Source organism: Acanthamoeba castellanii (assembly GCF_000313135.1).
Source record: "Acanthamoeba castellanii str. Neff unplaced genomic scaffold scf7180000084599, whole genome shotgun sequence".
Taxonomy (NCBI): domain Eukaryota; phylum Discosea; order Longamoebia; family Acanthamoebidae; genus Acanthamoeba; species Acanthamoeba castellanii.
Genome location: NW_004457442.1, coordinates 1,975,015 through 1,987,606, shown reverse-complemented (window position 1 = coordinate 1,987,606; position 12,592 = coordinate 1,975,015). Strand labels below are relative to the sequence as shown.

At 59.6% G+C, this 12,592-nt stretch overlaps 3 protein-coding genes across 3 annotated transcripts; all 3 read left to right on the top strand.

Annotated features, from left to right (window-relative positions):
• Positions 1-355: 355 nt before the first annotated feature.
• Positions 356-5,221, top strand: ACA1_066050 (uncharacterized protein; the record flags this gene model as incomplete). The annotated part of the gene is made up of 24 exons (XM_004339749.1): positions 356-434; positions 575-681; positions 757-880; positions 943-1,011; positions 1,041-1,192; positions 1,272-1,344; positions 1,408-1,524; positions 1,766-2,179; positions 2,240-2,356; positions 2,427-2,571; positions 2,639-2,745; positions 2,813-2,900; positions 2,979-3,057; positions 3,135-3,242; positions 3,328-3,402; positions 3,491-3,561; positions 3,649-3,785; positions 3,872-4,026; positions 4,123-4,267; positions 4,363-4,449; positions 4,535-4,645; positions 4,727-4,851; positions 4,928-5,059; positions 5,120-5,221. 24 exons carry the CDS (start codon positions 356-358, stop codon positions 5,219-5,221), a joined length of 2,919 nt encoding a protein of 972 aa, XP_004339797.1.
• Positions 5,222-5,866: 645 nt separating this feature from the next.
• Positions 5,867-8,142, top strand: ACA1_066040 (uncharacterized protein; the record flags this gene model as incomplete). The annotated part of the gene is made up of 4 exons (XM_004339748.1): positions 5,867-7,028; positions 7,097-7,695; positions 7,770-7,906; positions 7,995-8,142. 4 exons carry the CDS (start codon positions 5,867-5,869, stop codon positions 8,140-8,142), a joined length of 2,046 nt encoding a protein of 681 aa, XP_004339796.1.
• Positions 8,143-8,629: 487 nt separating this feature from the next.
• On the top strand, positions 8,630-12,536 carry ACA1_066030 (uncharacterized protein; the record flags this gene model as incomplete). The annotated part of the gene is made up of 12 exons (XM_004339747.1): positions 8,630-9,797; positions 9,890-9,968; positions 10,052-10,673; positions 10,777-10,884; positions 11,016-11,155; positions 11,232-11,311; positions 11,395-11,483; positions 11,577-11,709; positions 11,772-11,847; positions 11,954-12,068; positions 12,247-12,318; positions 12,438-12,536. The coding sequence occupies 12 exons, from the start codon at positions 8,630-8,632 to the stop codon at positions 12,534-12,536; spliced, it is 2,781 nt and encodes a 926-aa protein (XP_004339795.1).
• Positions 12,537-12,592: the final 56 nt, after the last annotated feature.

The window sequence follows — 12,592 nt, the reverse complement described above, 5'->3', positions numbered from 1 at the left end:
ATATCACGGCCCTCCATCTTTGCCACCAGTGGTATCCTCTCGGGAATGTCTCACAGCCTCCCAAACGGACGAGTGCAGAACGACGAAGGTGACGATGACAGCTTTTCCCAGTCTTTGCGCGACAAGCGCCACCATCGCTGCGCAGCATGGTACCTGCTCCACTGCGCAGAACCGCCTGAAAGCAAAGCGTAGCGCTGACAGCGAGTTTGTTGCGATCAGGTGGAGGCGACGCCACTGCGGGCACCGAGTGCCACGCTGGGCCATTGGTCTATGTGCAGCCTCCGTGCTATTGCTTCTCGCCGTGCTGGCGGTGCTCACCTTCACGCTCATCATCCCCAAGGTCATCGACACACTCATGGCCGACTCCACCATCGAATTCGAGCTCATCCGGCTCTCAAAGCCCGGCAGCTCTTCCCTCTTCCTCGACGCCCAAGGTATCAAGGCAACACCAACCTAATTCTCTTCTCTTCTCTTCTCTTCTCTTCTCTCTCTCTCTCTCTCTCTTCCTCTCTCTCTCTCTCTCTTCTCTTCTCTTCTCTTCTCTAACTGCTACTCACCTTACCCCCGCTGCCAGGCAAGATCAAAGCCAACGCTCTGTTGCCGGCGACGATTCGCTCTTTCCCCCTCGCCGTCCACTACCGCGAACAGCTGCTTGGGCGAACAGTGATGCCCGACATCACGGTACTACAGCCCCGGTAGTCCCGGATATCCAGCTTACTAACTATGAACCTACTCACGCGCGTGGCCTGCATGCAGCTGAGCACTGGCGGCGACACGGGCTTTGCGACCTCCGCGTTGATGGAAATCGCGGATATGAGCACCTTCAATCAGTTTGGCCAGGATATGATCCACGCCCATTCCCTCTCGTGGCGGCTTTCAGGTACTGCACGGCTCTTTGCTAAAAACGCACTCACCCGCGCCATTACTGATGGACCGAGACAGGCTCAACGGTGGTCGGAGTGCTCGGGTTGTCATACAGCATCAAGTTCGACAAGGTGGTGGCCATCCCAGGTAGGTCCTCGCCCATTCCTGGTTGGAAGTGGGCACCGTGACTTACCGAAGGACCTCTCTGCAAGCGTTTGACGGACTCAAGCACGTCAATATCGAAGCGTTCGATCTGGCGTCGTCCAATGAGACCAACATCAACACGCGGCTCAACGTGAGCATCTTCAACCCCTCGGTCATCAGCATAGTACCCATCGGCTTGGTACCCACACATGCGTAGCACTTTTACTATGGCACTCGCTGTTGATTGACTTTTCTCTTGGCAGTTGCACATGGACATCATGTACAAGGGGTCTCGCATTGCCATGGCCCATACCACGGAGCGGGTGAACATGGATGGTGCGCCTGCCTGTGCTGGTGGCTGGTAGGCCTTAGACTAACCAGGCAATTCTGTCACCGCAGTCGGCGCCAACTACCTTATGATGGAGGGCACCGTCTTGCCACAGAACATCTCTCTCTTTGAGGAAGTGATCGGAAACTACCTTAGGGGTCTTCCCTGCAACGTGACCGCCGTCGCTGGTAACTTTACCCGCATCACTCGTTTTGGCTGGCGAGCCTTGTTCTAACTAACAGTGATTCGTTTCTGTTCACCTGCTTACAGCCAAAGCAAATGTTACTGACATCCCGCTGTACCGACCAACTCTCGCGAACTTCACACTGGAAACGGTTCTTGAAGGTTTTGCACTGTCTTGACTCTGCTGCTGCCGCTGCTGCTGCTGCTCTGCCATGCATGCTCGTGCTTACGCACCCCGGCTTGCAGGGATGCATTCCGGCCTCATACTGGAGGCCAACTTCACGTCGATGCAGCTGGTGCCGGTCAACAGCACAAGCGCGCTGCTATCAGCCAACGTGTCGATCGTTATCGATCCCCTGCTGGGCAACCGGAGCCTGCTCGAAGTGGAAAAGGTCGCGCTCGGTGTCGACCTCATTTACGTGGTGGAAGATGACGACGCCGGACCCAGCGGCGCTGCCCTGCTCTCTACTCATCTGCGAGAAGCGAAGGACAGAGAGCTGGTCATCGGGCACATCCAAACGGACCAGGCTATCGTCCCGACGGGGCAACATGGGGCCATAGTTAACATCACTATCGACCATCAGTACCTGCAGATCGAGGGAGACCAGATCACCGCCAACTTCATCGAGTTTGTGGTGGCGTTCATTCAGAGGCCCCAGAGTACTGCCTCCCTCCTGCTTCCGTGACCCTCCAAGATCATTGCTCGCTGCTCACCCCCAGGACGTTACCGTACAGTCAACCTGAAGCTTGTGGGTACGAGCGACGTGACTGTGAGGACGGTGGTCTGCAAGCTCGAGGCATCCAGCGTTCCGGTCAATAACAGCGTAGTATTGCCCGGTATATCGCACAGACACTCCCTGCTTCTATACGCCTCACACGCTCACTTATTTCCCTCTGGCTTGATAAGGATTGGACAACCTGCCCAACGTAACTGTGCTCAGCTTCGACGTGCCTCGGGACTCGCCCAATGGCGGCATGGAGCTGGCCATCAACTTTACCCTGACCAACCCTTCCTTCGCTTCATTCTATCTGCCCGCCATCAACTTTGGCATGTACGTCGCACTTGTCCGGAATTCCTGACCTTCCCCGTAGAGCCTGCTGATGCAATCGCCCCTCCAGGTTCTATCGGGACACCTATCTGGGCTATCTCAATGCTACTGGCGTGCAGCTCAACCCGGGTCTCAACCGCTACCGTTATACTGGCCTAGTCAAGCCTGCCGAAAAAGGTAGAACTGTCTTGGGGGGGGCAAGTCGTCGTGCACGTGTTGTGCTCATGCCCGCGCTGCTTCCTAGACTTGGGCGTGACGAGCGAGTTCCTGTCCAACTACCTCACGGGTGAGGCCTCGTCAGTGGTCGTGAGGGGATTGGATGCCGGCAACAGGTGCGGTTCTCCGCTGATTCGACATGGCGCACTTTTCGAGTCTCTGGCTGTGCTCATTACTTAAAACTACGTCCACAGTTCCATCGGTTGGCTCCAGAAGGCGGCCACGGGCATGGTCCTGTCTACAGACCTGCCTGGCATAGCGAACAGCTCCGCGGTACGAGGGGTATAGAGAGCCGCTGGTGGTCTGTCATCACTCACCACATTGCGTGAACCGGGTGTGGGCGAGAGCAGTTGATTTCAAGCGTGGTCATTCAGCAACTGGCGGTCAACTTCTCGCCCAACATCAACGCCACCACCGTCAATATTTCGATGACCGCTGGCTTCAACTCGCCTTTTGGAGTACGACAAGATGTACGAATCACTCTCGCGAACCCGACGGCACACACGGAGGCGTTTCTTATCTATCACCCTTCCACTTGTGCAGATCAAAGAGATGTCGCTGTACGCCGAAGTGCTGCACGGTGGTGCACTGATAGGAGGCTTGACTGTGCCCATGACTGTACGTGGACTTCCCTTTCCACATTCGTGTGAACCCGGGTCATTGGCAACCCCCCCCCAATTCTTACCTCCTCTATGCCGGCTCGCAGCCGATTGAAGATCAGTCGGGCAACTTGACGATTGTGCTGACCCTGGCGCCTCTCAGGGTGATGAATGCCACGTGCTTTTCTCTGTACAGCCTTCCCGTCCCCGATAGTGAACCTTCGTTCATTCAGTCATTCATTCATTGTTCTTCTACCGCGGCCAGGTTTGCTCACGAGCTGTTGATCAACAACCGAACCGACCTGACACTGCGGGCCAGGCTGCTAGCGTCGGTGGTGTCCACCAGTATAGGCGACCTCAACATCAAGGGCGTACCCATCCAAGACGCTATCGAACTCAAGGGTACACCACACCACCCACTCCGATGACCCTCTTCCGTGCTCTGTCAGCTTGCGGTTGCAACCTCACGCACAAGAGTCCACGCTCAGGCGCGAACCAGTTCAAGGACTCGATCACGATCAACACAGTGGCCCTGCTATCAGGCAGCCCCAAGGGCTTGACTATCGGGTTCAACATCACCGTTCAGAACCCACTACCCAACGTTGCCATGAATGCCGGCAACTTGTTTATGAAGATGCGATACGTAGGCGCACCTTGCCATTCCTCCTCACGCGACACTGCACTCGTACGCCGCAGGTACCCTAACCCAAAAACATCACCCACGTGTTCTCGAAACCAGAAAAACGTGGTGATTGCCGAGGCTGAAGTGGCGAAGTTCAATCTGGGCCTCGGCACAACAACCCTCAGCGGAGAGGGTCTGTACACCCGCCCGAAAGGACCTGGCTCCGCCCTGGCCATTGAGTTCATCTCTGGATTCATCTCGGGTAAGACACGACCCGCTCGCCTCGTGATGGATGGTGGGACAGATGTTAGACCACCCGTCGTCCACTGCTCTTCTGCATCTCATCATGCTTCGCAGGGGCCAACTCCACCGTCACTCTCACGGACGGCGTGACCGACATACCGGTGCTCGCCTACGCCCTGGGCGCCCTCAACATCAGCACAGGTACGGACTGGCATTCGCCGCAAATAGTGAGCGGCTTCTCATGCCTCACCCCAACGCAAAAATATCCACACGCCACCGCGCACAGAAATCCCGGGCAATGCGTCTCCTCTCATCCAGAAGGCGCATATCCTGGGTGTGTCGCTGTTCGCCCAGACTCTCGACGTCGTTTTCTTCGCCTACAACCCTTATGATGCCTGTACGCATCTTCCCCTCTTTCCCCATTATCGAGGCAGGCCCGAATGGCTGGATGCTCATCTCGTCCACCTGCGTTGGCCAGACATTGCCCTGGACTTCATGAACTTCACGGTTTACTTGTCGGGCCGCAACACTGCGATCGGCAAAATGGCCCTGAACTTGACCGCCATCGACAAGGTGATCTACCTGCCCGGCCGTCACGCTGTGGTACGCCGCGGCCTTGCCCCATTGTCCCTGGGCTGGGATCGATGGTCATTGACTCGCGCGCGGGTGTCTCGTTCAGGCGTCGGCCCCTCTCACAGCGCAGATTGGCAGCTTCGGCAGCGCACTGGAGACTCTGCTGGAGATCCTGCTTCACGGCGGCAAAACCAACGTTGACATCAAGGGCGAGGTCCACATCCTGGTCTTCAACAACGTACAACCTCGACGCCTCCACCCCCTCCCCATCATCGCCACGCTGTGTCTCACTCTGCAGCACAAATCAACACAGTCCTCCAGGACGGAGTCGTATGGGCAGTCTCTGCGCTACGAACAGCAAAACATCCCCGCCATCCTGTTTGGCGACCACCGTCGGTGAGCTCCAGCCTCACCCACCCCGCCTTTTTGGTCCATCTTCATCCCCCGCTGTTGTTTTTGTGCTGTACATCCCCTTTGTTCAAGGCCAGAGCCGCCAACCAAGAGGTGGTTGGGGGGTTTTGGTCCACACGACAGCTTTCCTTCCAATCTTCCTTTTTTTGAAATGCGCCATTGGCTGCGGCAAACGTTCCACAAACACTCCCTCTTCTGGTTCGCTGAACTCTTTGACGCTTGGGCCACGTCCCGATTAACTTCATTCTCACGCTTCTTCTGCACCCTCACAGCCTCAACAACAACTTGGCAAGGGGGGATGCAGGGGGTGCGACAGGGCAAACACAATGGCGGGCCTCCTGCGCAGAGCAGGCGCAAGCACACCGGAGGTGACGCACAGAAGAGGCCGAAGGACAGCCGTCACTGGCGCTCTGTCGACGTCCTCGTTGACGACTGTCGGGGGCCTGGCGAGTACTGGGTCCGAGTGAAGGGCGACCGGGTCGAGTGGCCCTCTTTTGGTCCAGTGGAAACCACATGGAACGCATTCTTCGCCCAGACCGACCCACGACGCCAAAAGGTGCACCACCGCTTCTTCTTCTTCCTCGAGCTCTGGTAAAGTGCTGATTTTCCTTCACTTGTCGGTGGTGTTGTTAAGATGGCGGTGGACGGCCTGGTGGATGCCCTGCTCGCCGACGGGCAGAGGTTCGCTTGGCTGGCGCGCACAAGCTACGGCGAACTCGCAGTCCCAGAGGTGGTCGATAGGCTGGCGGAGCTCCAGGCCTGGGTCAAGGCGCGCCTGCACACCATCCTCCACCACCGCGCACCACCCACACAGGGCTCCGTGGGCGGCCGCGGAAGAAGCTCGTTCGAAGCGGAAGTGAACACCACCCGGCGAGCGAAGATGAGGAAGAAGAACAGGAGGAGGGAGACGGTCGAGTGGGAAGTGCAGGTAAGGGCCATACGCCTGGTGGCGGCGCTCGGGGTGCTGTGCGGCCAGCGACTCCCGCAGAGCTTCATCGCCGGCGGCCAGCCTGCTCCACTGGCGACACCCCAGCCGGCGGCCGGCTGGACACCACAGAGCACGGCGTCGCTCAAGGGAAGTCGCGGAGGCCGTGGATCGCGGCGAAGACGCCAGGGCTGGGGAGTCGGCGCCGATTCTGATGGCCGCGGCGACAATGAAGACACGCTCGGCGAGGTGCTGATGCGAGTCATCCTCACAGTCAACAACACCAACTACTCTGATGAGGACGAAGTGGGCGAGGAGGGCGAGCGCGACGAGGAATGGAGGAAGAGAACGAGCGCGTTGCGAGTGGAGGCGATGAAGGCGCTGGCTGTGCTGTGCTTTATCATCGACGACGCCCGCGTCACGAGCGAAGTGTGCCGGTTCCTGGCTGAGTGCTACCTGCGGCGTGACTGTGAGCGTCGGCCCGATGTGGATGCGCTGTGGGCAGGCTACGGTCCCCACGACGACAGCGACTCGGGGGAGGAGAGCGACCGAAGCGACATCAGCGACGACGACGAGGACAGCGAAGACGAAGCTGAGGAGGAAAGGGGACGATCAGAAAACGAAACAGAGAACGAAAGCGAAGGCGGGGAAAGCGAAAGCGAACGTGAGGGCAGAAACAGGAGAACGTGGCGCGATCAAAGGTGGGAGCGAAGCAGGAGGCCCGATATCGAGTCGAGTGAGTTGGCCGAAGCGCTGCGGGTGTGGACGTTCCTGGTGAGCCGTTTGCCGCAGGACGGGCTCGTGTGCAAGCTCGTGGGGCCGCACAAGCGCACCCTTGTCGAGCTTACCCTGCTCAACGACCCCGACACCAGTACTGGCCAACACCCCACAATTGCCCTTTCACACACACGGACTCACCTAACTCCCCTTCCTCCGCAGCGTCGTCGGACGTGCGAGTGAACGCGGCCACACTCCTCAGCGTGCTGGCTTCCATCTCTGCCAGCGGTGATGCCGGAGAAGAAGAGGAGAGCTCTGAGCATTCGCTCGACAGCGGCGTCATGACGATGGACGACCGGCGGCGCCTGCTGGCGCTCTGCATGAGCAAATCACGTGCGAGGGCGGGCAAGCGGGTGCGCGAGCGCCAACGGAGGTCGAGTGAAAAGCGCGAGCGGGCGGCCTTCCGCAGGCTCGCCGCGCAACTGGCGGACTGTCTGGACGCCGCCGGCGCCTCCACCGCCACGTCCCGCAAGGCCAAGCGTGACGAGAGTGGGTGCGAGGACCACTTCCACCGACAAAAGCTGCGCGCGTCGGGCTGCGGGTCGCTGGCGTCTACGGGGGCGCCCGTGGCGCGCACCCTCGAGACCCACATCGCCTTTAAGACGCACTCGTGGAGTGCCTCCTACTACTTTGCCATCGAGCGTATTGGCCCGTTCTCCGAGCGTCCGGTCCACATGGCCCAGCTCCGCGGGTGGCGGTGGCCTCACGTCGTGGGCTTTCTGCAGCGCTACTTCGGCTCGCGCTTCTGGCCCATGCTCAAGGTGCGCGCCCCACTCCCATCATGATCTGCCCGTCTGGATCGGGGGCCTGACATGCCTTGTGTGGGCGCTTGAAGACCCACCCGCAGGTGCGAGAGGCGAGCCGGCTGTTCGAGCCCAGCGGTGCAAGCCCGGACCCCAGGTGGCGCGGCCAGTTGTGCCCGTGCAAGGTCAACACGGCCACTTTCAAGGGCCACAAGGCGCAAACCAAACGGTACCGTCCAGAGGCCTAACGCGCGCTCAGCCCCTCCCCCACTGGGCGAACGAGTTGAGAGAACTGACGATCGGGTGACGGGGAACAGATACCGAAGGCAGACCAAGAGAAACCGCTTGCGCGAGGACTTGTACTGCCAGCCCAAGCGCGGCCAAGTGGTCAACGAGCGGGCGCGCAACCGGCGGAAGCAAGGCGTGACCGACACGCTGACGATCGACTACAGCTTTAGCTGGTGACGAACACTGGGAAATCGCCTTCTTTGGTTCTGATTGTCGACACAAATGGCGAATTAATTTGTGTGCAAACAACCAACTGGACGAGCTTCTGTGTTCGCCTACTTTTTTTTAATTTCGATAATAATTAATGGTTTGAAGAAGCACAAGGCCAAGCATTTTCGATCGCTAGACAGAGCCGCCTGCCACAATTTTCTATACCCCACTGCGAGCCGGTAAGGCAAGCCCGCACCATCATTTTGTTGGTGTTCTTCTTTGATTTTGTTTTATTTTGTTTATTTTTATCAAGCCGCCCCCCTCATATTAAAAACAAATCTGCGCCCGCACGCCGGGTGATTTGATGATGATTATTGGTTGTATGTTATGTGAGTATTTCCCCCATCCGGTGTATTGAGCCTCTCCTTGCTCGGAGCCAAAACGCTCAGCTCGGCTGACCGACTGACCGACCGGACCCGCGTGCAGGACTGCGCTGGTGATGGGTGACTCGGAGATGGTGGGAGCGGTGGCCGTGCCACCGGCGCAGGCGGACGACCACACGCCCAAGAAGCACCACCCGCACCACAACAAGGAGAAGCGCAAGGAAGCCAAGCACGATGCCGACCTCAACGTCGACGACAACGACGACGACGACGGCGAGCAGGACCACCGCCATCACCAGAACAACGAAGGCGGGGAGCAGCAGCTCGAGACGAAGAAGGACAAGAAGAAGAAGAAGCTTCACAACAAGGCACGGGAGGAGGAGGAGGAGGAGAATGTACAAAAGGGCGGAGATGTGGGCGATGTGAGCGAAGACGACGAGGAGGAGGACGATGGTCGGGTGGAAGAGGAGGTGGTGGTGCCGGCGGAGGAGCAGCGGACGACGGCCGCGACCGAGCGGAAACGAAGAGGCACGGTCTCGCTGTACGACATGGTGGCGGCCGAGGGCAACACGATCCGACGAGACGCGATTGCAGCGGCGGAAAAGAACGAAAGCGACGACGAGGAGGAGGCGGAAGACGAGGAGCACGGCGGCAGCGGGAAAAAGGCCAAAAGAACGAAAGCGAACGCCACCAGAGCAAAGGACGAAGACGATAGCTCCGACGGGGAGGAGAACGAAGGGAGCGGGAGCGGCCTAAAGAGCGAAGGCGCGAAGAAGGTCGAGAGCGGGAATGCGGCCAAGGGCGGAAGCACCAACAAGGAGCGGGAGCTCTCGCTCAAGGCCCAGAAGGAGAAGGAGCGCGAGGAGCGCGAGCGCGAGCGCAAGAAGGAGAAGGAGCTGATGCGGGAGAAGAAGGAGAAGGAGCGCAAGGAGCGTGAGGAGAAGGAGCGCGAGGAGCGCGAGCGGCGGGAGAAGGAGAAGCTCAAGGAGAAAGAACGGAAGCGGGAGGAGAAGGAGAAGAGGAAGAAGGAGAAGCTCGACAAGAAGGCGGCAGCCAAGGAGAAGCTCAAGGAAACCAAGGACGCCCACAACAGCGGCGGTGGTGTTGAGGACCTGTCGACCACCTCGGCCTCGGCCACGGCCACGGCCGGTGGTGCTTCCGCCGCGGCGCCCAGGGACCACGGCCCGGCGCCGGTCTCGGCTCTGCCTCTTGAGGGCCGGCGGTCGTCTGGCCACGAAGACGAGGCCCTGGCGGTCGACGATGACGACAGCGAAGACCCGGCAGCGGCCGACGACTATGGTACGCGCCACTAGACTCAGTCGCCGTCGAGTAATTGTGATGGCTGCTGACCGGGTGTGTATGTGTGTATGTGTGCGGGATGCATTGGGCAGCCGGCCCTGGGTCTCCGCAGGCCCGGTACAAGGAGATGATGACCCAGAAGTATGCCAACGTGTCCAGCGATCCCAACGGGTACCCACATACACGCGACACGTCCAACGACACGACCAACGACACTCATCGTTGTATTTGGGTTGGGGGGGGGAACGATGAAGGTATCGTGCGCACATGACGACGAGCTACTTCAGCAAGCTGGCAGAGCAGCGACGGATCAAGCGCAGCCGCGAGGAGGCCCTGAAGAAGATCAAGCACCTCAACCCCAAGGACTACCAGGCCGTCAAGAAGGCCCACGAGCGCCTCCTCAAGGAGGCCCGCGAGGCCCGCCGACGACGCGTCAAAGAGGGCGGCCCGGTCGCAGGCAAGGGCCGCTCCGGTGGGCTCCACCTGGTCATGAGCGACCTCGGGCCGGCGGCCCACGGCAGCGATGAGGCGGTTAAGGTGGCGGCAGCGGCGGCGGACACGGATGGCGGCGAGCCGACGGAGAAGGCCGCGTCGGCCAAGGTCTTGGCGGCTGCGGGGCGGCGTAGCAAGTTTACAAAGAAGTACGCCAACTCGATGCCCGACATGGACCGGAAGGCCATCCGCGCGGGCCTCAAGGAGGACAGGGAGGAGAAAGAGAAAGCGAAAGCGAAGACGAAAGCGAAGAGCGACAAGAAGAAGGACGGAGAGGAGGAAGAGAAGGCGGAGGAGGAGGAGGAGAAGGAAGCGGTCGGCGAGGGTGAAGGCGAGCAGGACGAGGAGGCCGACGAACCACACGAGGGCAAGGCAGCACGCCTGGTACATCATCTCCGGCGCCCCATCGTCCCGCACTGATTAGTTTTCTCACGGCACGACACACATGGCACACGACACGACGCGACACACGACAATACGACGACAGCTCAATTCGTCCAAGTCGGCGCCCAAGGCACCGCTGAGTCCCAAGTCCAAGAAAAGCACCCCGGACAGGGATGGGGCCGTGCCCATCGACCCCGAGGAGTTCTTCGACGTACGCTGCCGCCCTCCCGTTTCCATCGAAATCCATCTCTGCCTCCGAAACTGATGGACACGCACACGCACACGCACACGCACACGCATACGCACCACGGCACACAACACACGACACACGGCCATTGATAGGAGTTATACGCGATATGTTCGGAGGAAGAGCCGCTGGACGAGGTGGAGAAGTACCTCTTCGTGGGCCGCCTGCTGCGCGACCACGAACTGCACAAGCAGGAACGCGAACAGCGGCTCAAGCGCATGATCGGTCTCCAGACGTACGCCACCGTCATCGTCGCCGCACCACTCACCACTCACCACGCACCACTCACGGTCGGTGTGTCGCGCTTGCAGCCCCGAGAACGGATCCACGCTGTGGAAGGAATCGGAGGACATCTTCCACAAGCCCCTCTCTTCTTTCGTGTGCCATCGCGGTTCGTCGCACGACACACACGGCACGACACGACACACCTTGTTAACACAACCCGTGATGTCTCTCTTTCTCTCTGCACACCAGATTTCGCGCGGTTGGTGCGCAAGTACCAAATCGAGCGGCCAGCCGGTGAGATCCTCTGCGGACCCTTTGACAACGCCGAAATGCCCAAGGTGCGTGCGTGCGTGCGTGCGGCGTGTGCGTGTGCGTGTGCGGCGCGTCACTGAAGAATTATTGGTTGGGGGGGGGGACTTGTGGCTCGACAGACGGAGGCGACGTACACGGTGCTGGTGACGCTGGCGATGGCCCTCGACGACACCACGCTCTCGGAGAACATCCAGACCAATTTCAAGCGGGGCGAATACTTCAAGACCGACGACGACCTCAGCGACCCCACCGGTACCCCATTCTCCCCCGTTTTCAGTGCCGTCCTCTGCCTGTACTCATGACGCGCACGACAGGTCTGAAGGTGTTCTTTGATGAGGTGATCGGCGAGCACACGCCGCTGATGCGCATCCTCAAGGTCACCAGCCAGAGGTTCGTGTTGCATATAAGTGTGTGGTGTGTGTGTGTGTGTGTTGCGTGTGTGTTGTGAGGTGCGTTGTACACGTGCTGACGCCGTTCGATTGGGGTGGGTGGCTAGCATCGTGGCGCCGTGCATCACGAAGTTGAAGGCGTGCATGGCCCCGCTGGACTTCAACTCCGTGCGCAACTCGTGGTCCATCGCCATCGCCGTCGACAACGAGGAGGTGACCATCGTGCACACCAAAAAGGAGACCGCCACACCCGATAGCGAGGTGCACCATTCGCCCCCCCCCTCACGACACGACACGACACCGGCCAGCCACGCAACAGCAGCGCCTTCGAGAAAGCGAAAAGAACGAAAACGACACGCACAGCCACGCTCACTAGTGATCGGTGTATGATGGAGTACAGGAGAAATACGGCCCGTTCACCTTCGAGTGGGCGATCGAATACGTTTTTGACCTCGAGATGACCTCCCTCAAGGTACCCTTCGCCATTGCACGCCCTTCATGGACGTCAATGTGTACACATGGACGTCCCCACTGATCGTCCCACTTACTCCCCGTTCCCTGTTACCGCGATTTCGCTCCACGCCTTTGCAGTATCTGCGCCCGATGCTGATGAACGTGCGGGGCAGCAAGAAGTCGCGGAAGGTGCTCAAGAAGGCCTACACCCAGCTCGTCAGCGTCAAGGCCAAGTAAGCTCCGCGCTCGGGCTTGACTGTCCACCTTTGCGCCACTTTTTTCCCTCTCTTTTT